The sequence below is a fragment of the Tursiops truncatus genome, chromosome 2, assembly GCF_011762595.2.
Source record: "Tursiops truncatus isolate mTurTru1 chromosome 2, mTurTru1.mat.Y, whole genome shotgun sequence".
NCBI classification, from domain to species: Eukaryota; Metazoa; Chordata; class Mammalia; order Artiodactyla; family Delphinidae; genus Tursiops; species Tursiops truncatus.
Genome location: NC_047035.1, coordinates 160,068,437 through 160,093,807, shown reverse-complemented (window position 1 = coordinate 160,093,807; position 25,371 = coordinate 160,068,437). Strand labels below are relative to the sequence as shown.

The 25,371-nt window shown below is 35.8% G+C and overlaps 1 protein-coding gene across 19 annotated transcripts in view; it reads left to right on the top strand.

Moving 5' to 3' along the window:
- Window positions 1-25,371, top strand: part of CCDC7 (coiled-coil domain containing 7) — a 271,954-nt gene that overhangs the window by 230,070 nt on the left and 16,513 nt on the right. For 5 of the 19 annotated variants that reach the window (XM_033852411.2, XM_073801622.1, XM_073801613.1 and 2 more), the window contains 4 exons: window positions 7,749-7,832; window positions 11,722-11,805; window positions 13,940-14,023; window positions 19,553-21,354. In XM_033852411.2, the coding sequence (XP_033708302.1) occupies window positions 7,749-7,832; window positions 11,722-11,805; window positions 13,940-14,023; window positions 19,553-19,881 (581 nt within the window). In that variant the 3' untranslated portion in view covers window positions 19,882-21,354. Of the gene's footprint in view, window positions 1-7,748; window positions 7,833-11,721; window positions 11,806-13,939; window positions 14,024-19,552; window positions 21,355-23,708; window positions 23,829-23,930; window positions 24,067-25,371 lie in introns of those variants that run through there. The other 14 variants (XM_073801626.1, XM_073801621.1, XM_073801615.1 and 11 more) reach the window with 5 other exon arrangements.

Below are 25,371 nucleotides of genomic sequence, written 5' to 3'. Positions count from 1 at the left end.
CAAAGTAGTATAGAAACAAAAAAGACCCTGAATAGACAAAACAATCTTGAGAAAGAAGAACAGAGATGGTGGTAGCATGCTCCCTAACTTCATACTATACTACAAGGCTACAGTAATCAAAACTGTATGATACTGGTACAAAATTAGACACATAGATCAAAGGAACAGAATAGAGAGCCCAGAAATAACCCCACACGCTTATGGCCAATTAATCTATGACAAAGGAGACAAGAATATACAATACAATGGAGAAAAGAGAAGTATATTCAATAAGTGGTGCTGGGAAAACCAGACAGCTACATGTAAAAGAATGAAATTAGAATATTCTCTAACACCGTATACAAAACTAAACACAAAGTGGATTAAAGATCTAAATGTAAGACTGGAAATCATAAAACTTTGGAAGAAAACTTAGGCAGAACACACTTTGACATAAATGGTGGCAATATTCTTTTGGATATGTCTGTTAAAGAAAACAAAAGCAAAAATAAATGGGAACTACTGATGGGAGCAAATATTTACAAATGATATAACTGTTAAGGGGTTAATATTCAAAATATATATACAGCTCATACAACTCAATATCAAAAACATGAACACCCAATTAAAAAGTGGGCAGAAGACCTGAATAGACATTTTTCCAAAGAAGACATGCAGTTGAACAACAGATGTATGAAAAGATGCTCAACATCACTACTTAATATACTGATATGCTAGTCAAATCACAATATCACCTCACACCTGTCAGAATGGTTATCATCAAGAAGACCACAAATAACAAATGTTGGCAAGAGTGTGGAGAAAAGGGAACCCTTCTACACTGTTGGTCAGAATGTAAATTGGTGTGGCCACTGTGGAAAACAGTATGGAGGGTTCTCAAAAAACTAAAAATAGAGCTACCATATGACCCAGCAGTTCCACTTTGGGGTATATGTCCAAAACAAACAAACACAGTAATTCAAAAAGATACATGCACCCGAATGTTCATAGCAGCATTATTTACAATTGCCAACATATAGAAACACCCTAAGCATCCACTAGCACTAACAGATGAATGGATAGAGAAGATGTACATATGCACACACACAATGAAATACTACTGACCATAAAAAAGAACAAAACTTTGCCTTTTGCAGCAACATAGATAGAGGGCATTATGCTAAGTGAAGTAAGTCAGACAAAGACAAATACTGTATGATATCACTTACATATGGAATCTAAAAAATACAACAAACTAGTGAATATAATAAAAAAGCAGATTCACAGATATAGAGAACAAACTAGTGGTTACCAGTGGAGAGAAAATGGTGGAGGAGCAAGATAAGGGTAGGGGATTAAGAAGTACAAACTACTATATTTAAAATAAATAAGCTATAAGGATGTATTGTAGTACACAGGGAATATAGCCAATATTGTATAATAACTATAAATGGAGTTAACTTTTTAAACACGTGAGTCACTATGTTGTACACCTGAAACTTGTATAATATTGTAAATCAAATATGCCTCAATAAAAAATTTTTAAAAAACTGTCATCCAAAGGTGATTGCATGCATGCCCAAGGCTGTGCCCACAGAGGAGCAACATTAGAAGCTGCACACTGCAGGGAACGAGACTTCAGTAGGACAGAAGATAGTTTAGCCCAGTCACTAAATAATTAATCAGGCAAACAACGACAAGCCTTCAAAGGGGATGGGAGTTCAGTATCCAGATTTCCTACAATATATTAGATACACTGCCCCCCCTCAAAATATGAGATATGCAAAAAAACAGTAAAGTATGAACTAAGGAAAAAAAGCAGACCACAGTGCGGTTCCGGATGTAAGATACTATAAAACAGTTATATATATTTTTGAAGAATTAAAGAAACCCATGCTTAAAACAGAAAGGAATATTGATGACAATGTCTAATCAAATAGAGAATATTAACAAAGAGATAGAAATTATTTTTGTTAAAAAAACACAGTGATAATTGTGGAGTTGAGAGTACAATAACTGTAAGGAAAAATTTACTAGAGGGGTTCAGGAGTAGATTTGATTGTCAAAAGAAAGAATCTCCACACTTAATGACTACAGAAGAAGTAGAGCTGAGAGAAAAGGGGGCAGAAAAAATATTTGAAGTAATTATGGCTGACAGTTTGGAAGCACATTTGATGAATATAAATCTGGATATCCAAGCCAAATGAAGTCTAAGAGTAAGCACAAAGAAATCTACAACCAGATACATCAAGTAAAAGTAATGGAAGACAAAGACAGAAACTCTCGAATGTCACAAAGGGAAAGCAACACATCATTAAAAAAGAGAACCCTGGTAAGATTAACAGCTTACTTAGCATCAGGAACTATGAAGCCCAGGGGCTTCCCTGGTGGTTCAGTGGTTAAGACTCTGCACTTCCATGCTTCCACTGCAAGGAGGCATGGGTTCAATCTCTGGTCAGGGAAGTTCTGCATGCTGTGAGGTGTGGCCAAAAAAAGAATGAAACTATGTAGCCCAGAAGGCAGTGGGATGCCATATTAAAATGCTGAAGGAAGAAATTGTCACCATGAACTTTTTCTTTCAAAAGTGAAGGTGAGATAAACAGATTCCCAAATAAATGAACACTGAGAGAACTGTTTGTTAGCAGACCTGCCTTTTGAGAAATACTAATGAGAGTTCTTCAGGCTGAAAGCAGTGGACCTTAGGCAGTGATTTTAATCCGTTCCAAAAAAGAGCATGTGTTAAAATAATTCTGTAATTCCAACATCTGAATATACCAATCACTAGTACAGAGATTGAAACAGTAATTAAAAACCTCCCAAAAAACAAAAGTCCAGGAACAGACTGCTTCACAAGTGAATTCTACCAAACATTCAAAGATTTAATACCCAATCCTTCTAAAACTATTTGAAAAAATTGAAGAGGAGGTAACACTTCCAAACTCATTTTATAATGAGGTCAACATCACCTTGATACCAAAACCAGAAAAATACAACACACACACAGACACAGACATACATACAAAGGACATTATAGGCCAATATCTCTGATGAAGATGGATGCAAAAATCCTCAACAAAATATTGGCAAGCCAAATTCAACAATACATCAAAGGGTCATACAAGTGTGATTTATTCCAGGGATGCAAGGATGGTTCAACACCCACAAATCAATCAGTGTGATACACCACATTAACAAAATAAAGAATAAAAACCACATGATCATCTCAATAGACGCAGAAAGAACATTTGACAAAATTCAACATCCATTTATTATAAAACTTCTCAATTAAGTGAGTATAGAATGGCCATACCTCAACATAATGTAGGATAAACCCACAGCTAATGTCATACTCAGTGGTGAAAAATTGAGAGCTATGCCTCTAAGGTCAAGAACAATTCAAAGATGCCACTCTCACCCCTCTTATTCAACATAGAGTTGGAAGTGCTGGCCAGAGCAATTAGGCAAGAAAAATAAAAGTCATCCAGATTGGAAAGGAAGAAGTAGAACTGTCTCTATTTGCACATGACATGGTTTTGTATATACAAAGCCCTAAAGACTCCACCAAAAAACTATTGGAAATAATAAACAAATACAGTAAAGGATACAAAATCAGTATACAAAAATCTGTTCCATTTCTATATGCTAACAGTGGGCTAGCAGAAAAACATATTAACAAAAACAATCCCATTTACAGTCTCAACAAAAGGCAGAAAAAGCCTAGGAATCAGTTTAACCAAGAAGGTGAAAAGACTTATACTGAAAACTATAAGACATTGTGAAATTGAAGAAGACACCAACAATGGAAAGATATTCCATCCTCATGAATTAGAAGAATTAACATTGTAATAACTGTCCATATTACTTAAAGCAATCCACAGATTCAGTGCAATCCCTATCAAAATCCCAAGGACATTTTTCACAGACACAGAGCAGAAAATTCTAAAATTTCTATGGAACCACAAAAGACTCCTCCAAAATAGCCAAAGCAATCCTGAGAAAAAATAACAAAGCTGGAAGTATCACACTCCCTGGTTTCAAACTATATTAGAAAGCCATAGTAATATAAAGCAGCCTGGTGTTGGCAGAAAAACAGATATAAAGATCAATGAGGCAGAACTGAGAGCCCAGAAATAAACCTATGCATATATAGACAATTAATTTAGGACAAAGGAATAAAGAACCTACAATGGAGAAATGATAGTCTCTTCAATAAATGATATTGTGAATACTGGACAGCCACATGGCAAAAAAAGTGAAACTAGACTACTATCTCACACCATACAGAAAAATTAACTCAAGATGAATTAAAGACTTGAATGTAAGACCTGAAACCATAATCTCTAGAAGAAAACATGGGCAGTATGCTCTTTGACATCAGTCTTAGCACTATCTATTTGTGTCTCTTCAAGCAAGGGAAACAAAAGCAAAAATGAAAAAATGGGGTTGCATCAAACTGAAAAGCTTCTGCACAGCAAGGAAACTATAAATAAAATGAAAAGACAACCTAACAAATGGGAGATATATTTGCAAATGATATATCTGACAAGGGATAAATATCCAAAATATATAAAGAACTCATACAATTCAAAAACAAAAAAGCTAACAATGCCATTAAAATGAGCAGAGGAGCTGAACAGAAATTTTTCCAAGAAGACATGCAGATGGCCAACAGGCACAAGAAAAGATGTTCACTATTACTATTAAGGAAACGCAAATCAAAACTATGAAGAGATGCTACCTAACATTTGTCAGAATAGCCATTATCAAAAAGACAAAAAGTGTTGGAGAGGATGTGGAGAAAAGGGAACCGTAATACACTGTTGGTGAGAATGTAAAAAAGATGTGGTATGTGTATATACAATGGAATACTACTCTCCATAAAAGATGAAATCTTGCGTATGCAACAACATGGAGGAACCCGTAATACCCTTGATGGTGTTACGCTAAGTGAAATAAGTCAGACAGAGGAAGACAAATACGTACCACATGATTTCACTCATATGTGGAATTTTAAAAGTTAACCATGTATTACTTTAATAATCATAAGAAACAATAAGGTGTTTCACTTGGGAAACAGAAAACAAACCTGAAACAAAAACAGTGCTCTGAAGTTCTAGACCCCCAAGTAATTAGAGCAGCCCTAATGGCCAAGGTATAAACTGTTTTTACACAGTAACCTAAACTATAGTCTGAAGAGCAAGACTCTTGGGTTGTATTCTCTTTTGTTCCATCATGCTTTCTCCTTCCCTTTTGCAGCTTTCCATAAGCAACGATATTTTTTCAGTTTTTTCTCCTTCTTTGTGAAAAAAAATATATGTTCCCAATGTACTTTATGGCTACTGCATGAACAAGTTCATGTAAAAAATAGAAGTAAATAGATTAAAGTTTATAAAAGGAATTCTGTACTTCAAAAGACAATATGAATGCATATTTTGTGTCCTTTCTTCTCTTAATTGATTTAAAATGTGATTGTATAGAACAATATGTATATCATTGTATTGTCGGGCCTATAAAAATATGGAAAAGTGATATATTCTGTAGTACCTGTGCAAAGGAGATGTATGAGAATGGTGATATATTTGAGTAAAAAATGATAGCAGATGTTAACTTGAATCCACAGGAACAAATGAAGAGAACCAGAAATTGTAAACAAGAAGGTTAATATAACAAACACTGTAAATATATACTTGCTCTTCTTTCTTCTGTCAGCTTTTTTCAAGGGCACAGAGTTATATAAAGAAATAATTATTACAAACTCTTTTATATTTAAAGGTATAATATGTATAACAATAGCACAAAAATGGGGAAGAGATAACAGAGCTATATAGGAGTAATATTTCTATATATAATTGGAATTTAATAATATAAATCTGAAGTAGACTCTAAAATTGATTGTGGTTATGGTTACACAACTCTGAATATAATTTTTAATGAAACCATTGATTTGGACACACTTTAAGTGGACGAATATTATGGTATGTTGTATATTTTAAAAATAGCTTAGTGAACTACAAAAATTAAGAGATTTTAAAAGATTTAAAGCAATGGGAGGTTACCGTGAAGGAGGGAAATTGTGACTCTTACTCGATTAAAGATTTCTCTAGTGCATACCTTTAATTCCTAGTGCTTAACCCAGTCATCCCTCAAATGCTGTTCTGATTACCTCCCTGCTTATCTGAGGATCCCCTGCTTTCTTGATTCAAATGATTCCATTCACCTTAGTTATATCTGTTGAAGAAAGACCAGAGTGGCTAAAATATATGTGCTAATATTCCCTAATTTTGTGTGGCTATAGATTTTATTACTTTCACAAAATGTTATTTATTGAAAACTTGCCTGCCTAATCTGATGCATCTTTGTTTACTTTGTTAATGATGCCCCAGGTGGTATCCTCTCTCTGAAGAATGCAATATGGTACATTTGGGCTGCCAAAATCATAGTGTGACCTTTTACATTTATTCATGGGCTCAGCCCTTTTTTCAAAGCAGTCTTCTACTAGACAATGTCAGGATCATGACAGGTTTCCAACTCCATTTACATGCTCTACTAGAACCAACTTCATTCACTAAACTTTTTGGGGGGGCGGTTCTTGCTCTTTTATTTATTTATTTATTTATTTTTAACATCTTTATTGGAGTATAATTGCTTTACAATGGTGTGTTAGTTTCTGCTTTACAACAAAATGAATCAGTTATATATACACATATGTTCCCATATCTCTTCCCTCTTGCGTCTCCCTCCCTCCCACCCTCCCTATCCCACCCCTCCAGGCAGTCACAAAGCACCTATCTGTTCTCCCTGTGCTATGCGGCTGCTTCCCACTAGCTATCTACCTTACGTTTGGTAGTGCATTCACTAAACTTTTAACCCAGGGAAACAGGCATTCAAACAGAGCCCTGTTAAAACCACTAACATCAAAAGGCAACTGTGTGCATGCCCAAGGATGTACCCTTTGGGTCCCCAGTCCTAGTTATCCCTTTCTCAGTGTGAATACCTTTATAATAATTTTCATGTATTTTTCATGTCATCGAACATAGTTAATCATTGTTAATTATAGCAAAAATTTAGATCACATAAAAGCTCAAATGGAAATGGATCCAATCAGAGTCCTGCTTGTGGTACAAATTTCACCATTTCCTCCTTGCAAGACATAAAGTGTACATGCTCGAGGAATCTCAGAGACACTTTTTCTCAATTCAGTGAATATCGCGTTACTCTTTAAATCAGTGATACCTACATGGTTTACAGTTACATAGCCTAAAAGGGAATTAAAATGTCCAGTAAGTCAGAGAATTTCTGGCTCATGGTAAGTTACTGTGACTAAGAAGACTATGGTTTACATCTTGTCTTGTTGGGAAAAAAAAAAAATGTTAAGTTCTGCCTCATTGGGTACATCCTTGCAGAATAAGTGTTCTTTTAATATAAATCTGGAAATTATATTGCCATCATAAATTCTCTGGGATTATTTCCACTTATGTAAGAGATAGCATTATATTGAAAAGCACTGGTTAAGGAATTAAGTACTGGTTAAGGAATTATAGAAAAGTACTGGTTAAAGAACCTCTAAACTTCAATATAATGTGACTTATGTAATTGCTTTATCTGTTCTAATTTAAGGCTTTGTGATTCTCCAAACCAGACATTGCAACAAAACTCATCTTCTGTAATAAATGCTAATTAAGTTAGTGCTACACACACACAAACACACACACACGTTTGTATGTAAATGGTTACCATGCAAAGTGTTTTGAAATTTGTTGTTTCTACAGGGACTAATGTAAAAGGCTTGACAGATAAAACTAGAAGAGGTGTAATAAAGGGACAATTCAAGATACAATCAATGGATCTCCCTGGTAAGGACAAGAATTTTACAAATCTAAGATTTCAGGTTTCCTTATGTTCTCTGGAGTTTAATTAAGAATCATGAATAACATCAGTATCTATGGTTTATTATTACATGGGCAAAAGTTTTCAAGAACTCCTTCCTTTAATTAGTTGAATTTTTGTATTGAATATCAATGTAAAACTAGCTACATATTGTTAGTCTTAGAGCTCATTTGTTTAAGAGCTAATCCATAAAAACCAGTCCTTTAATAAACTTAGAATATGCTTGGTACAAATAAATATGCCCAATTACATTCTATTCACTTTCTATTTTCAGCTTAGATAGACAGTTCTGAATTTGCAAATGTAGAAAGGTTAGTTAAGGAATGTGATAGATGAATATAACAGATGGTTATCAATTCCCTCTTTATTAGACCTGAAGTAACAGTGCTAGACACATTTCTCTATGGTGTTTTCTGTGATGTTGAAAGAAGACACCTAAATAGAGAAAAAAGGGAAATAGACATTCAAACAGAGCCCTGTTAAAACCACAAACATCAAGAGGCAGCTAGCTGTGTGCATGCCCAAGGATATGTCCTCTGGGAGCAATGTGCAAGGCTTCACACCTCAGGGGAAAGATATGTTAGTAAGATAACTCTGAGAAATCACTGTACACAAACAAGCAAGAAAGCACACTAAACAACAAGCCTCAGAAAGGGAAACAGAGATCAGAGTCCAAAGATGCTATGATATATTATCTTAAATGTCCAGTTATTAGTAAAAAAAAAAAATTAAGACATGTAAGGAAATAGTAAATTGTGACCCAAGCACAGGAAAAAGTAGGAAACAAAATATGCTTGCGAGAATCCTAGATGTTGGACTTAGCAGACAATGACTACCTAGTAGTTATTATAAATGTGCTCAAAGAATTAAAGGAAAACAGATACACAATAAGGGTCTTCACTGGTGGTCCAGTGGTTAAGACTTCGCCTTCCAGTGCAGGGGGTGCGGGTTCGATCCCTGGTTGGGGAGCTAAGATCCCACATGCCTTGCAGCCAAAAAACCAAAACATAAAACAGAAGCAATATTGTAACAAATTCAGTAAAGACTTTAAAAATGGTCCACATCAAAAAAAAAAAAAAAACTTTTACAAAAAGAAGATACCATGAAAATATTTTGTCAAATACACATTATCAACTAAAAATAAAAATTAATGTAAAAGAACCCAAAGCAAATTCTGCAGTTGAAATGTACAGTAATGAAATGAAAATATTGCCTAAGGGGTTCAAGAGATTGGATTAGTCTGAAGGAAGAAACAGCAAACTAAAGGTATGGGAATACTAGGAGAACAGAGAGAGAAAGGAGCAGTAAAAATATTTGAAAAGATGGCTGAAAATTGTGAAAACTATTCAATGAAAATTATTAATCTACACATTCAACCTCAGTGAATTTAAATAGAATAAGCACAAAAGAATCTACAACCAGACCCATCATAGTAAAAATGTTGAGAGACAAGGACAAAGATAAAATCTTGAAAGAAACAAGAGAAAACCAACTGATGGTGTAAAACAGAATCCCAGTAACCTTCATTTAGCAACAGAAGCTATGGAGACCAGAGGCAGTGGAATGGAATATTGAAATGATGAAAGAAAAATCTGTCAACCAAGAAACTTATATCAGGCAAACCATCTTTCAAAAATGGTGAAATTCCCAAGTAAAAAATTCCAGAGAACCTACTGCTAGCAGACACACTTTACAAGAAATGCTAAAGGAAGTTTTTCCCACTGAAAGTGAATGATCTCACACAGTAATTTGAATACACAAAAAAGAAACAAAAAATAAACAAAAAACATGGCTTAGAATAATTCTAGTATTGCAAAAGACCATATAAATGCATATTTGTCTCTTTTCTTCTCTTAACTGATTTAAAAGGCAATTGTATAACACAATAGGTATAAAATGTATTGTTGGGCCTCTAACATATAGACATATATAATATATTTCACAAGAGCTGTGCAAAGAAGATGGTGTGAACAAGGATGAATTTGAGTAAGAAAATGACACCAGATGGTAACCAGAGTCCATAGGAACCAATGAAAAGAACCAAAGATTGTAAATAAGAATGCTGATATAACAAACAGTGTAAATATATACCAAACTTGCTCTAATTTTTTGTCTCTCATCTTCTTTAAAAGTTATAAAGGTTCATAAAGAAATTATAAGAACAATTTTAACAATGTCTTTAATTTTATATGTGTAACATGTAATTCAGTAGCACAAAAATGGAGATAAGAGAATAAAACTATGTGTCAGTCATGTTTCTGCATTTACCTGGAATTTAATTAGTATGAATCTGAAGTTGATTCTAAAATTGACTATGGTGATTGTTACACATTCTGTGACTATATTAATAACCATTGATTACACATTTTAAATGGGCATATAGTATAGTATGTTAAATGTTTTTTTAAAAAATAGTTTAGTGAACTCCAAGCAGGATAGGATTTTTTTTAAATACTTAAAAGCAGTGGGAGGATGTTGTGAAGGAGCAAAATTGTGGCTCTTAATAGATTAGGTTTCTCCACCCCATATCATTTATTATGCTCCTAGTTTTTAATTCAGTCTGCCCTCAAGGGCTGTTCTTACTGCCTCCCTGCTCACCTAAGGCTCCTTTGCTTTCTCAGATCAAATGAATCAGTTCTTCTAATTATATCTGTTGGAGAAAGACCAGAGGGCTAAAGTTTGTCTGCTGATGTTCTCCAGTTATGTGTTGCTATAGCAGACATTACTTTCACAAATGCTGTAACTTAATTACTAAAAACTTGTTCTGCCCAATCCAACGTGTCTTTGATTTTAGTAGTGATGCCCCATGTGGTCTTCACCTTTGTTTAGATTGCAGTGGTGATAAATTTGTGCTGCCTCAGTGATAGAGAGTGTTTGAAATATTCATGAGCTCAGCAATTTCTCCGAAGCAAGACTTCCAGTCTATAAATTCTGGATATGACAGGTTCCAACTTCATTTACATGCTGTGTTAGAACCAATTTTTGCCCACACAAAATTTTACACAACAGGTGACCCAGAGTCACCAATTCTAAGTATTCCTTTTGCAAAATAAAATTTTTTAAAATAAATTTCAATTTTTTTTCTATCATTGGACCTATATCATCATTTCTGAATCCAGCAACAAAGTGAAAATCACATAAAGACTCAAATGGAAGGAGTGAGTGCAATACCAATGCTCACATTCCTGCAAATTACCCATTTCTTCCTCCCCACATAGAAGGTCTACATGCTAAGAGAACCTGAGAGGATACTTTATCCCAGTCTACAAATTACTTGTTGTTTTTCTCCATCACTGATGTCTACTGACATATAGTTACGTGGCCTTTAAAAAGGGAATTAAAATATTCCTGGACAAGTCAAAGAATTTCTGCCTCACAGTAACATTCTGTGACTGTGATGCCCATTGTTTGCAATTTGGTCTGGGAAAAAAATGTCATGTCCGGCCTCACCAGATATATCCTTATGATATGAATGTGCTTTTAATGTACACAAGACAGTTATATTTATTAAGATAAACTCTATAGGATGACTTAAATTTGCAAGAAACTTCGTATTTTATGGAAAAAGTTCTAGTTAAGGAATTAATGTGGCATCAGTTTATGGATCAGTTTTATCGCTACCTGACTATGTGGTCTTGGTCAAATCACTAACCATTTCTAAGCTACAATATAATGAGGCTTATATGGTTGCCAATGGCTCTTCCAATTCTAACGTGTACTGATTCTGAAAGTAAGACATTTCATTATAATTCTTCTATAATAAAATAATGCTAATTAAAGGAGTATTACAAACAAACACAACTACGTGTTAATATTTACCTTACAAAAGTGTTTTGAAACTGTTTATTTCTATAGACACTGATACAGAGCGCTTCCCAAATGCTGTTGGAAAAGGTATAATAAAGGGTGAAATCAAGACACAATCCAAGAGTTATCCTGGTAAGAACAATATTTCAAGTCTGTTCTGGCTTATTTATCTTATCTAGAGTTTATTTAAGTTTATTTAAGTTTGAATCTGATTACAGTACCTATAAGCTGTTATTACATGATGCAATGTCTTCATAAATTCCCTCCTATAATTAGTGGAACTCCAACAGTTATTATCAATGATTTTACATATTGTGAATTTTAGAACTCCTTCATTTAAAAGTGATCCTCAAAATTTCAGTGGTATAGTGAGCTTGGAATAAGCGTGATGGAAGCATTTTAAGTGCTACTCACTTTCTTTTTCAGGCTAGTTGCAAAAGCAGAAAGGCTAGCTTATGAATGGGATTAAAAGAGAGATTTCATTGCTTACTAATTCCCTCTATATAATTGAAATACCAGGCACATTTTCAGTATCTCAGGTGAAGTAGAGATGTTTAATTTTGTTATGTAGTCCGTAGTTTACACTACTGCCACTTGTCTTGGTGTTATAGTGTTTGACACACTGCTTCTTGATCTTTGGTGTGATATTAAAGGAGGCAGAGAGCTTAACAGAAAAACAAGGGAAAGAGACAGTCAGCAGGAAAAACAAGTGTCATCCAAAGGTGACTGTTTGCATGCCCAAGTCTGTGCCCCCAGAGGAGCAACATTAGAAGATTCACACTGCAGAGAAGGAGACTTCTCTACAATAGAATATATTCCAGCCAAGTCACTAAATAAATAATCAGGCAAACAGCAACAGCAAGCCTCCAAAGGGGAGAGGAACTCAGTATCCAGATTTCTTACAAGATATTGTCTAGAACGCCCAGTATAAACCCCCCAAAAATATGAGACATGCAAAGAAACAGTAAAGTGTGGATCATATACTAGGAACTTCAGGAAGAGTAGGCTTAAAAAATAATTTAAGCAGTGGGAGGGTATTGTGAGGAGGGAAATTGTGATTCTTACTAGATTTCAGATTTCTCTAGCACATACTCCCTTTTCCCTCGTCCTTAATTCTATCTGCTATCTGCTATCAAATGCTCTTCTTAATGCTTCCTTGCTTATATAAGCATCTTTACATGCTTCTTTCAACTGGGCCTGTCATTCTTAACCTATACCAGTTGGAGAAAAACCAGAGAGCCTCAATTATATCTACTCAATTGGCTCTTTAACACTTACTTCTGGTCTCAGCCATTACAACAAAGTAAGATCCACCTTATGGTGTCAGGTTCAGGATAGGTTTCCAACCTCTGGTGCATGCTCTTCTGTAACTAGCTTTCATTCATAAAACACTGGACACATAATTTGACCCAAGTCAGCAATCCTACTTAACCCCTCTTTCAATATGAATTTTTCTTTAAACTTTCATGTATTAAAACAAAATACATGAATGTTATTTCTCTCCTTTGACCTAGTTAGTACTTTCTAAATCCCGCCAAATGTCCAAATCACATAAAAACTCAGATGGGATGGGATGCAGTCCCAATGCTGGTACTGCCTCAGATTTACCCATTTCCCCCTCCCCAGTTACAAGGTGTACATAGTAAGAGGACCTGATAGGCAGTTTTTCTTAGACTACAGAATATCTTGTTACTCTTCTACATCTTTGATGTCTGCTTGATTTACATAGCCTTAAAAATGGCATTAAACATTCTTGAGAGAGTCAAAGAATTTCTACCTGGTAGTAACTTTCTGTAATGTGGGACCATGGTTTGTCTCTTGACCAGTGGGGAAAAAATGCCACGTTCCACTCATAGGTATATCCTTAACAGTATGAGTGTCCTCTTAGTGTAAACTGGGCAGTTATATCATTTACACAAACTCCCCAAGATGATTGAAGTTTGTATGGGACAGTGCATTGTGTATGAAAAGCACTGGTTAAGGAATTATGGGGCATCAGCTTGTACTCAGTTTTGCATTATCTTGGTGTGTGTTCTCAATCAAATCACAAAACATCTCTAAGCTTCAATATCATGAGGCTTATATGATTGCTAAGAGCCCTTCAAATTCTAATGTTTTATGATTGTGCAATGCAGACATTATATTATGTCTCTTCGATAATACAAGTACTAATTAAGTTAGTACTACACACAGACACAAAGACACACATACATGTGTGTTAATGGTTACCTTATAATGTGTTTTGAAATTTGTTTTCTATCCATAGAGGCTGATATAGAACGCATGAGAGATACTGTTGGAAGAGAAAAAGCAGTTGGTGAAATCAAGACACATCATCAGAGTCACCCTGGTAAGAACAAGAATTTTCCAAGTCTAATATTTATGGTTTATGTCTTCTCTGGGATTTAATTAACTATGAATCATTAATGATAACAGTAACTGTATGTTAGTATTAATGGGCAATAATCTTCATGAATTTCCTCTTATGATTAAACTCTAGTATTTACTGTCAATGGAAATTTAGCTGGATATTTTTCAGTTGTAATCTCATCCATTTGGAAAGTAATCCATATGATCCAATGCTCTAATGACCTTAGAATATGCTTCGTTTAAGTATTTATAACTGTGATTCTACTCACTTTCTTGCTGGCTTAGAAAGGAATATTGCTTTGAAATTGAAAAAGCAAAAAAGCTAGTTGATGAGTGGCATAAGAAGAGGAACATAACAGTTATATCACTGATTACCAATTTCCTCTACATAATTAAGTTGGTATGTAAATTTATATCCCTACTAGAGTGGAGTTCTCTAGCTGAGTTTTATTATTCACAGATTACTGCTTTAGTCCTGGAGTAACAGGGTTCGATATATTTCTCTTTGTTGCAAGAAATACTGTCATTATGAACTTTTTACAGAATTGATGCTGAAAGCTAGCATTGGAAAGTAACTGAATCCTTAGATATAAGCACCAAAATACATGTTTTCACTGAAATTTAAGGCAAGATTTCTGAAACTTTGCTTTTGAATGCTTTATTTTATTATATTCTCGCTTTTATTCCTGTAAAAAAGTAGTGTTGTAAATGAATCAAATAAATATTACTTGCTCCAACAGCTTTTAACTGGGGAAAAGCTGCGTGGTGTAAAAATGAAATTGTTGGAACCAAGCAGTTAAATTTGGTGTATTACGATAAGCCATTTTTCCATGTCTTTAATTTTCAGAGTATTTTTGGTTAGGTTCTTTCAGTTAATTTTTGCTTCAGTGTTGCTTATTAATAGGAATCCTTGTCAGTTTTGAATAACAGCCTTAGACACAGCAGTAAAGTGCTTTCATTTACATCCATTCAGTTTAAAATGTCATGCCTTTTATCAACAAAACTAAGTTAATTAATTTATACTTATTAATGGTGAGTTTATAATTAAATGCTCTAAAGAAAATTTTATATTAGAAATATAAATTCCTAAGAGAAAAGGTATTAAAAGGAGAGTACAGATCAAATATAGAAATAAGATAAAATGTGGTTAGATTAAAGGTCAAAATTAAGTAAGATGGTACCTAAGAACACAGAACAAAGAAAAGGAAGAGAAAATGAAGAATTAGTTTATAGAAATTGGAGTGATAGAAAAGTAACCACTCAAATGTGGGAAGACAAACTGCAGAAACAAAGGCTAATACATGGAGTTTGGGAAGTAGAGTGCAAATAGTAATGGTGTCTATGTGATTTTTTTTTTAATTTTACTTTATGTGAGAATTTATTTAAAAACAAAGATATGTCCACACAACATCAAACAGAGTTTTTTTACCGGCACGGTGCACCAAGTAAATTCTCAACAAACGTGATCAATTTTTCACCCTTTGACAATCAAAATAAGAGATATACCAATATAAAATAAATATCTGACTACTTAGAATACTTTTTGTAGTATGCTTTTAAAATTTTACTCTTTATGAAATATTTTAAACACCCAGAAAATATGTAACACTAACATAAAATACACAACATTCTAATGGTTCCCTATCTATGACGTTACAATCCCAATCTCTCCCTTCTCAGCTTTTATCACATGCAGTCATAAAGAATATATAATAATGCTCTATACAAATATATTCCAAAATATTTTATTGTGCCCTCTTTATTTCTTACTATTCTTCATTATGGAATTTCCCACCTTGTCTTCCTCCCCACTACCCACATTACTGCAGGTCAGTCAAATTTATAAAAAATGTGTGTGCACGCACACACACATACACACTCCTTTTTAGTAGAAATTCCCAAGTTAACTGCTTTTACTTCCTTTTTGGTCTCTAGAGTATATTTTTATGCCATCTCAGCAATACTTTTTAAAGTACATTTTTTAATCTAGTGTTTTAGTTCTTGGAATTAGAGAGGTCATTTGGGATAGCTAGTGTCTTATACTACTGCATTCAAAATTACATTTAAATTGGAATACCAAGCTGTACCAAAATATTTTCATACAAACAATCTAGGCTTGATGCTTTCATGAAAATAAAATGAAGAATAAACATAAACATGACAGTATGACCCCATTACCCTAACATGCCTTAAGGCTTTTATTTTTAGTAATTTGAATATCCTCCCCAGAGTTTACTCTTATTTGACAAATATGAATGGCTAGCTTAGAGTCATGGATTCTGGAGTAAATTGTGTCAACAATATTTTATTTTCTCAGTAACAGCCTCTCAGGCTGTGCCTTCAGTTTAATCTCTAGCCACTGATAAAATAAGATGAGGTTTATAATCTTTGTTTAAATGGGAGTGTTCTACAATAGCACATATTACTTTTATAATAAGTAGGATATATGAAAAATAAATCTTATGAACATTGATTGAATGGGGTGAGGGGAAGCCAGTGTTTCATGCATAGAGCTCTGATCTCCAAAACTATTCTTATAAATGCATCCTTCTAAATATAGTGTACAGATCAAATAAAGAAGTGAATATTCTGCTTCAGAGTAAGACAGGGTTGGGATACAGGTTGAAATTAAGGAAGATGCTAAGAATGGAAACTGTCCATCAGAGAAAAGCCATGTGTGCCACCCTCCGTATCCGTTTAAAAAAAAAAAAAAAGTGAGGGTTTTGCTGCTAATTAATTTACCCACGAAGAGTAGGAAGAGCTCTTGTACATGTGCATTTGCAAATACTAAAAATGTTACTCCATCAAAATGCTATAAAAGAAGAACCTTTCTTTACGAAAGAATCTTTCTCAACCAGAAGGAAAAAAGCTCTCTAAATGACTTTGAAAGAATTGGACAAATCAGGGAACTAAAGACAATGAGTGAAATTCCCTCTGGAATATTTGGCAAGAGAAAAGGAATTTTACAGTGGTGACATCAACAAGATAGAACAGGAGTTTTCTACCATCTTCCACCCAAAGAAAATCAACTTGACAGTCACCCACAGACAAGAGAGCATTTGTGGAAGTCCAGGAGTTAAAGCAGAAAAGTTTCAGCACACTGTTGGAATAAAAAAAAAAATCCAAGGTTGGAGGCATTGAAGAGGGTAAGAACAGTTTACCTGCATCACTCCTCCCCCAGGACAGCAAACCTCGGTGCCAAAAGAGCCCTTCTCCTCCCATGATTTATCCCATGGGGCAAAGTGAGAACATGAGTGACTGCCCAGCTTCTCTAGCTGTACAGGACACTGTCAAGAGACCCATTTCTCTCTTGTCCCATCCAGAGAACTGTGTCATGAGCTGCATGACTAGGAGTGGTGAGTGGCTGAGAGAACAGCAGCCAGGGCTCAGAATAGAATATATGAAAGAGATGTGGTTACTGCTAACCATGTCAAGGACTCCCACACACATCAGCTGCTGAGAACACCTCACCTGTGAACCCCCTAAAACTGGCCCATACACATTTTCAACACTCCATGCACCTCACCCACAAACCCTCACCCTGTGATTGGCTCCCTGTGTGTGTTCCTGAAGGCAGCAAAAATGAGCTTTCACAGACAGCTAGTGAGCACCCACAGAAAGCAAGCCCAAATCTGAAGGCCTTGGAGAAACCACAAAATGGAACATACAACACTGCCAGAGGGAAGGCAAAATGGAAGCTGGCAGCAACCAGTCTGGCATTACAGGATAGGAAGAAGGCATACAAGCTTACGAATTCTGCCACAAAAGATAGCAAGAAGTGTAGAGTAGATGTAATCATAGGAAAGGTCTAAGAAAGCCTCAGAATCCTCAGCTGGGCTGATAGAAAGGATTTATTTCTGAAAAGCCATCAGTAAAGCAAGGAGGAGGTGACTGCTTCTTCAAATTCAATGACAGCAGTACAAACATCAAGGAACATGAAAAATCAAGGAAACATGATGATGCCATGAACGAGATACAATAATTTTCCAATAACCCAAGAGAAAAGGAGGTTTGCAATCTAACTGATAAAGAATTCAAAATAGCTGTTTTAGGGAAGCTTAGGGAGCTACAGGAAAACACAGAAAGACAGGTCAACAAAAGCAGGAAAACAATGCATAAATAAAATGAGAAGTTTAGCAGAGAGTAGAAATCATTAAAATCGAATCAAATTCTGGGGCTGAAGAATACAGTGAATGAAATTTAAAATGCAATAGAGAATTTTTTTTTTTTTTTTTTTGCGGTACACAGGCCTCTCACTGTTATGGCCTCTCCTGTTGTGGAGCACAGGCTCTGGACGCGCAGGCTCAGCGGCCATGGCTCACAGGCCCAGCCGCTCCACGGCATGTGGGATCTTCCCGGACCGGGGCACGAACCCATGTGCCCTGCATCGGCAGGCGGACTCTCAACCACTGTGCCACCAGGGAAGCCCTGCAATAGAGAATATTAACATCATAATGGATCAAGCAGAAGAGAGAATGTGTGAAGCAGAAGGCAGTACCTTTGGAATTATACAAAGAAGAGTAAAGAAAAAAATTTTTTAAAGAATGAAGTAAAACCGTGAACTATAAGACAATAAGCTAAATAATATATAAATGATTGGAGTCCCAGAAGGAGAAGATAAGGAGAAGGCAGCAGAACACTTATCTAAAGAAGTAATGGCTGAGAACTTCCCAAATCTAGGGAGGGATTTGAATGTCCAAGGTCATGAAGCTAATAAATCACCCCCAAATTTCAATTCACAACAATATCTGCCATGAAATATTATAATAAAACTGTCTAAAATCAAAACCAAAGATAGAATTTTTAAAGTAGCAAGAGGAAAATATTTCTCTCATACAAGTGAATCCTTATCAAGCTATTAGAAGCTTTTTCTGCAAAAACACTGCAGGCCAGGAGAGAGTAGGATGATGTATTCAAAGTGTTGAAAGAAAAAAAAAACTGCCTAAAAAGAATACTTTACCAGACAAAGCTTTCCTGTGGAAATGAAGGTGAGATAAGGCTCACAAACAAAGGAGAGCTGGGTGAATTCATCACCGTTAGAACTGCTTTATAAGAAATATTGAAAGGAGGTTTTCAAGCTGAGATGAAAGCACACTAATTGATGATATGAAAATATACAGCACCATAGTAAAGCAAGTATATGGTCAAATTTCAAACACTCTGGTGCTGTAACGCGGTGGCGTGTTAACTCTGTCATAAAGGTGAAAGGACAAAAACATTAAAAACAACTACAGCTACGGTAGTGGATACACAATATAAATGAAAGGTAAATTATGACATAAAAGGTGAGGAGTGATGGCACCAAGATGGTAACATAGGTCATTCCTGATGTCACTCCTCCTCACAAGAAGAATTACTAAAAACTGTTCATGGACCAGACACCACTGAAAAAATCCTAGAACATGGGAGTGAGGCTGTAGCACACCCCCTGCACAACAGAGACCAAGACACACCACATTAGACGGATAAGAGGAGCGGCTACACACTGACCATATTGCCCGTCCCCCAGGCTGGTGCAGCACAACACCAAGAAGTCTCCCCTCAGCCCTCAGTTCCTCCAGTTTGAAAGAAGAGCCCAGCGTGGATTTCCAGCTCTACCAGCATTGTGGGTCACTTCTTGAGAGCCCTCACTTCTTACCACAGGGATTTCGGGGTAATCTGCTGGGCTTGACTACTGGGAATCTGATTGTGACAGAGAAGGGGGAGGGGCTTGCAACAACCAGCACTGGGATCTTGGCAGACCAAGTTCTTACCTGCAGTACCCAAGTAGTAGTCCTGACCAGCAGCTTTGCTCACCTGGAGAAACAAGAGGGAGGGTGGCACAGTCTCACCAGGTGACACACTGAGATGCAGGTCTGTATGGTTTGGTTCCTCAAATGAAGAGCCTTGACAGCTCTGGAGCCCTGTCTACCCCCTCCAAGCAGGGGAGCTGAGCCCTAGCTTGATATACTGCTGAGTAGCTCCTTGCCCCACCTTACCAGGCAGATGAGTCAGAACACCTGGAAACTATGGAGCACTTCTTGAGTGAAGAGTATGGCAGGCAAAGCTGATTGTCCATAGAGCAAGTCCAGTGGCACCATTTAACCAGGGAACTTGGGGAGCAGGTCAGCTTGAGTCAAGACTTCAAAGAGCCTTGGAGGGATTGAAGTCAGTTTCCCTGCTTGGCACAGGCAGGGAGCTAATTAATAGCCCCCACCAACTGTTGGACAAAGCTCCTGGCCCCTCTTGACCAGAAAGCCTGATCAGGAAGACCAGGGGGCCTGCTTGCAGGTGGCCCTCCCATTCTGCCCAGGCAGGGGAGCTCAATTTTGCCTCACTCCTGAGTGTAGCTCCTGGCCCTTCCTGGCCAGAAAGCCTGGCCAGAACACTTGGAGGATTTGTATCCAAGCAACACTTGAGCAGAGAGTACAGCAGGCAAAGCTGATCTTCAGCGGAGCAAAGCCAGTGGCACCATTCAGCCATGAAATCTGGGGCTCGTATTGCTTGAGTCAAGACCGTAAAAAAAGAGCCTTGCCAAATGATGCGACTGACAAGGGCTTAATTTCCAAAGTATACAAACAGCTCATATATCTCAATATCAAAAAAACAAGCAACCCCATCAGAAAATGGGCAGAAGACCTAAATAGACATTTCTCCAAAGAAAACATAAAGATGGCCAACAGGCATATGAAAAGATGCTCAACATCACTAATTATTAGAGTAATGCAAATCAAAACTACCATGAGGTATCACCTCACATCATTCAGAATGGCCATCATTAAAAAGTCCATAAATGACAAATGCTGAAGAGGATGTGGAGAAAAGGGAACCCTCCTACACCATTGGTGGGAATGTGAATTGGTGCCACCACTATGAAAAACAGTATGGAGGTTCCTCAAGAAAACTAAAAATAGAGTTAGCATATGATCCAGCAATCCCACTCCTGGGCATATATTTGGACAAAACTGTAATTCAAAAAGATACATGCACCCCTACGTTCATAGCAGCACTATTCACAATAGCCAAGACATGGAAACAAACTAAATGTACATCAACAGATGAATGGATAAAGAAGATGTGGTACATATATAAAATGCAATACTACTCAGCCATAAAAAAGAATGAAATAACGCCATTTGCAGCAACATGGATGGACTTAGAGATTATCATGCTAAGTGAAGTAAGTCAGAAAGAGAAAGACAAATACTATGTGATACCACTTATATGTGGAATCTAAAATATGGCACAAATGAACCTATCTATGAAACAGAAACAGACTCACAGACATAGAGAACAGACTTGTGGTTGCCTAGGGGGAGGGGGTTGGGGAGGGATGGATTGGGAATTTGGGATTAGCAGATGCAAACTATTATATATAGAATGCATAAACAACAAGGTCCTACTGTAAATCACAGGGAAAGTGTATTCAATATCCTGTGATAAACCATAATGGAAAAGAATATAAAAAATATATACATATATATAACTGAATCACTTTGCTGTGCAGCAGAAATTAACACAACATTGTAAATCAACTTCAATAAGAAAAAAATATGATCATGTCATCTACAGAGAATATCTTACAAATGGGGAAAAGATAGTCTCTTTAATAAATGGTTTTGGAAAATTGGATATCCATATGCAAGAATGAAATTGGACCTGTATCTTATATTGTTTACAATGTTTCACTCAAAATGGATTAAATATTTAAATGTGAGCTCTAAAACCTCAATACTCGTACAGTAAAACATAGTGAAAAAGCTCCTTGACATTGGTCTTGGCAATGACATTTCAGACATTGCACTAAAAAGCACAAGCAACAAAACCAAAAGTCAACAGCTTGGACAACATCAAATTAAAAATCTTTTACACAGCAAAAGGAACCATCGAAAATCACAAGGCAACCTAAGGAATGGGAGAAAAGATTTGCAAACCATCTATCTGATAAGGGGTTAATATCCAAAGTATATAAGGACTTATACAACTCAATATTAGAACAAACAAACAATGCGACTATAAATGGGAAGGGGCCTGAATAGACATTTTCCCAAAGAAGATATATGAATGGCTAACGGACACATGAAAAGGTGCTCAACTAATCAAGAAAATGCAAATCAAAGCCACAGTGAGATATCATCTCACACCTGTTAAAATTACTATTATCAAAAAGATAAAAGTTGGTGAGGATGTGGGGAAGAGGGAACCTTTGTGCAGTGTTGGTGAGATTTTAAGTTGATACAGCCACTATGGAAAACAGTATAGATGTTCCTCCAAAAAATAAAAATAGATCTATCATATGATCCAGCAATTTCACTTCTGAGTACATATCTAAAGAAGTCAAGTCACTATTTAAGAAGAGATATCTGCACTCCCATATTCCCTGCAGCATTATTCACAATAGCCAAGTCTTAGAAACAACCTAAGTGTCTGAAGACAGATGAAGAGATAAAGACAGATAATCGATTGAATGTCATTCAGCTATATAAAAAAAGGAAATCCTGCCATTTGGGACAGTGTGGAACTTGAGGTCATTATATAAGTGAAATAAGTGAGACGGAAAGCATTTGTATGATATCATTCATATGTGGAATCTAAAAAAGTTGAACTCAGAAACAGAGAGTAGAATAGTGGTTACCAGGGGCTGTGGGGTGGAGGATATGGGAAGATGTTGGTTAAAGGGTACAGACTTCTAGGGAGAAGAAGAATAAGTCCTGGGATCTAATATACAGTGTGATGACAATAGTTAAAAGTTGCTAGGAGAGTACATCTTCAGTGTTCTTACTACAAAATTTAAAAAGGTAATTATGTGTGGTGATGGAGGTTTTAACTAATTCTATTGTGGTAATCCTTTCATGTATCAAATAATCACATTGTACACCTTAAACTTATGCAATGTTTTATGTTAATTATGTCTCAGTAAATCTGAGGAAAAATGAAAATGTAGTATAGACATAGAATATTATTCAGTCTTAAAAGATAAAGATGTCCTTCCATACATAACAACAAGGATGAACCTGAAAGGTATTAATGCTAAATGAAATAAACCAGTCACAGAAGGACAAATAATGCATAATTTCACTTATATGAGATGTAAAATAGTCAAACTCACAGAAACAGAGAATGAAATGGTAGTTTCCAGGGGCTGGGGGTAGGGGGAAATGGGTAGTAGTCAAATGGGTGTAAAGTCTCATTTATACTACATGAGTGAGTTCTAGAGACCTTCTGAACAACATTATGTCTATAGTTAACAATACAGTCTTGTGCATGTAAAAATTGTTAGAGGGAGTGCTTCATGCTAAGTGTTCTTACCACATACACATAAAAAAGCAAGGAGACGAGTAGTCTTTTAGAGGCGATGGATATTTTTATTACCTTATCGTGATGGCATCACAGGTGTATGCGTATTTTCAAATTCATCAAAATGTATAAATATGCGCAATTTTTGTATACTAAGTATACCTCAGTGAAGTTGGGGGGAAAAAGACGCTACCCAAGGAACACAGAATAAAGAGAAGGAAGAAAAAAGGATGAAATAGTTTATAGAAACTGGAGTAACAGTAATAGATGAGTGGCCAAACTGTGGGAAGGAAACATTACAAATGCATAAAGACTAATACATGGACTTTGAGGAGTAGTGTGTAAATATTCAGACTTCATATAATTTTTGTTTTTAAACTTTACTTTAGGTATGAGTTTATTTAAAAACAAAAATGCATTCTCATATCAAGAAGACTTCTACACCAGGCACATTGCACCAAGTAAATATAAAACAAAAGTGATGAATTTATCACCCTTTGATGATGAAGGTAAAAAATTATATATAAAGATATAAAATACTATATAATTACTTAGAATGGTTCTTGTGGTATGGTTTTTCATTTTACTCTTTTTTGCATCTTTTTATTCAGAAACATCTTAGATAAATCCTTGCAAGCCTGAAAATGAAACAACTTTAATTAATTTATCCTTTTTACTAGCAGAATTGTTTATTTGATCATTCTTCTATTAAAGGTCATTGACTTTTTAAGTTTTTTCACTACTAAATGTGTCCATGAGTATATATTCTTACATTTGATGTTTTTATCTCTTTGGGGTAGTGTCGCAGGATTGGTAGTGTTAAAGTGTATATTAATTTTTAATATTAAAAGATACTGTGAGACTGTTTTCCTAAAAGGGTGTTAACATTTTTACCAGCAATTTGGGAAAAATATACTTTTCTCTACATAACCGTCAGCCATACAGATGGGTGGGGTTTTTTTTCATTTATGCCCATCTTAGAGTTATTAAATCATATCTCAACCTTTTTAAAATTTTTTCCACATTTGTTAGTGTTATTTTACTAAATAATTACCCAAAAACTATTTAGCTTAAAGCATAACTGTTCATACAGTTCACGATTTGGGAGTTAGCAATGTAGACTGCTGTGAGCTGGGCTAACTTACACATCTTTGGTCAGCTTGTGGTCAGTGGCTTCACTCACTTGTCTAGCAGTTGGCTCACTGTTATTTGGGACAATACAGGTATATAGTTGGTGTTCATCAGGAGATAGAGACCACACTAACTGTTTGAAAAGAGAGCAAGAATAAAAAACTAGTTAACTAAGTATAAAATTGTTAGCCAAGTAGCTGAAAGTGTAAAAAGAATTCTAAAGTAACATGGAGAAAGCAGTTTCAGGAGAAGTTTCCACCATTAGGGGTAAAGGAGACCTCTGAGTGTAGAGGATGTTACTTGGCTGATTTTTCAGGAAGAGTCTCAGATGTACTTCTGAAGAGGAGGCACTGCTAGTGTCTCGGGTGAGAATTTAATAAAACTTAATAATAAATTTAAATTTTTAATAATTTTTAATAATTTTAAATAATTTTAAATAATAAATTAAATTTAATAAAACTTGTTCTGCATATGTTGGAAAGAATGCAAACCATTTGTGTCATGGAAAGAACTTCTGCTCCTGGGAAAAAGAAACATTGCTGGCATGATGTTCACCAGAACTGAAAAGGGACATGAGCTCTCAGGAAGCCCATTGGTAACCAAGTGGGAGAAACAAATCCCTTGTTTCTTTTCCAAACTTGCAATCTACGTCTAGCTTGCCCTATTTGCACAGCCTAACTTGGAGCTACCTGGCAAAGCAAAAATGTAGTTCTTAGAATCCCAGATCCAGTACCACAAAGCAGAATGTAGAAGAGTGGTTTGGGAGATAAGAGAAAATAAGCTTTTCAGGTGTCACAGGAGGTGACCTGGCTACATGTCTCTCATCTTCCAGCTGGTTGGCTTAGGGGTCTTTACATTGTAACCTCAGGTTCTTAGCACAGCATGTGGGGCAAACCTTAATGAACAAGCAATTTTGACATC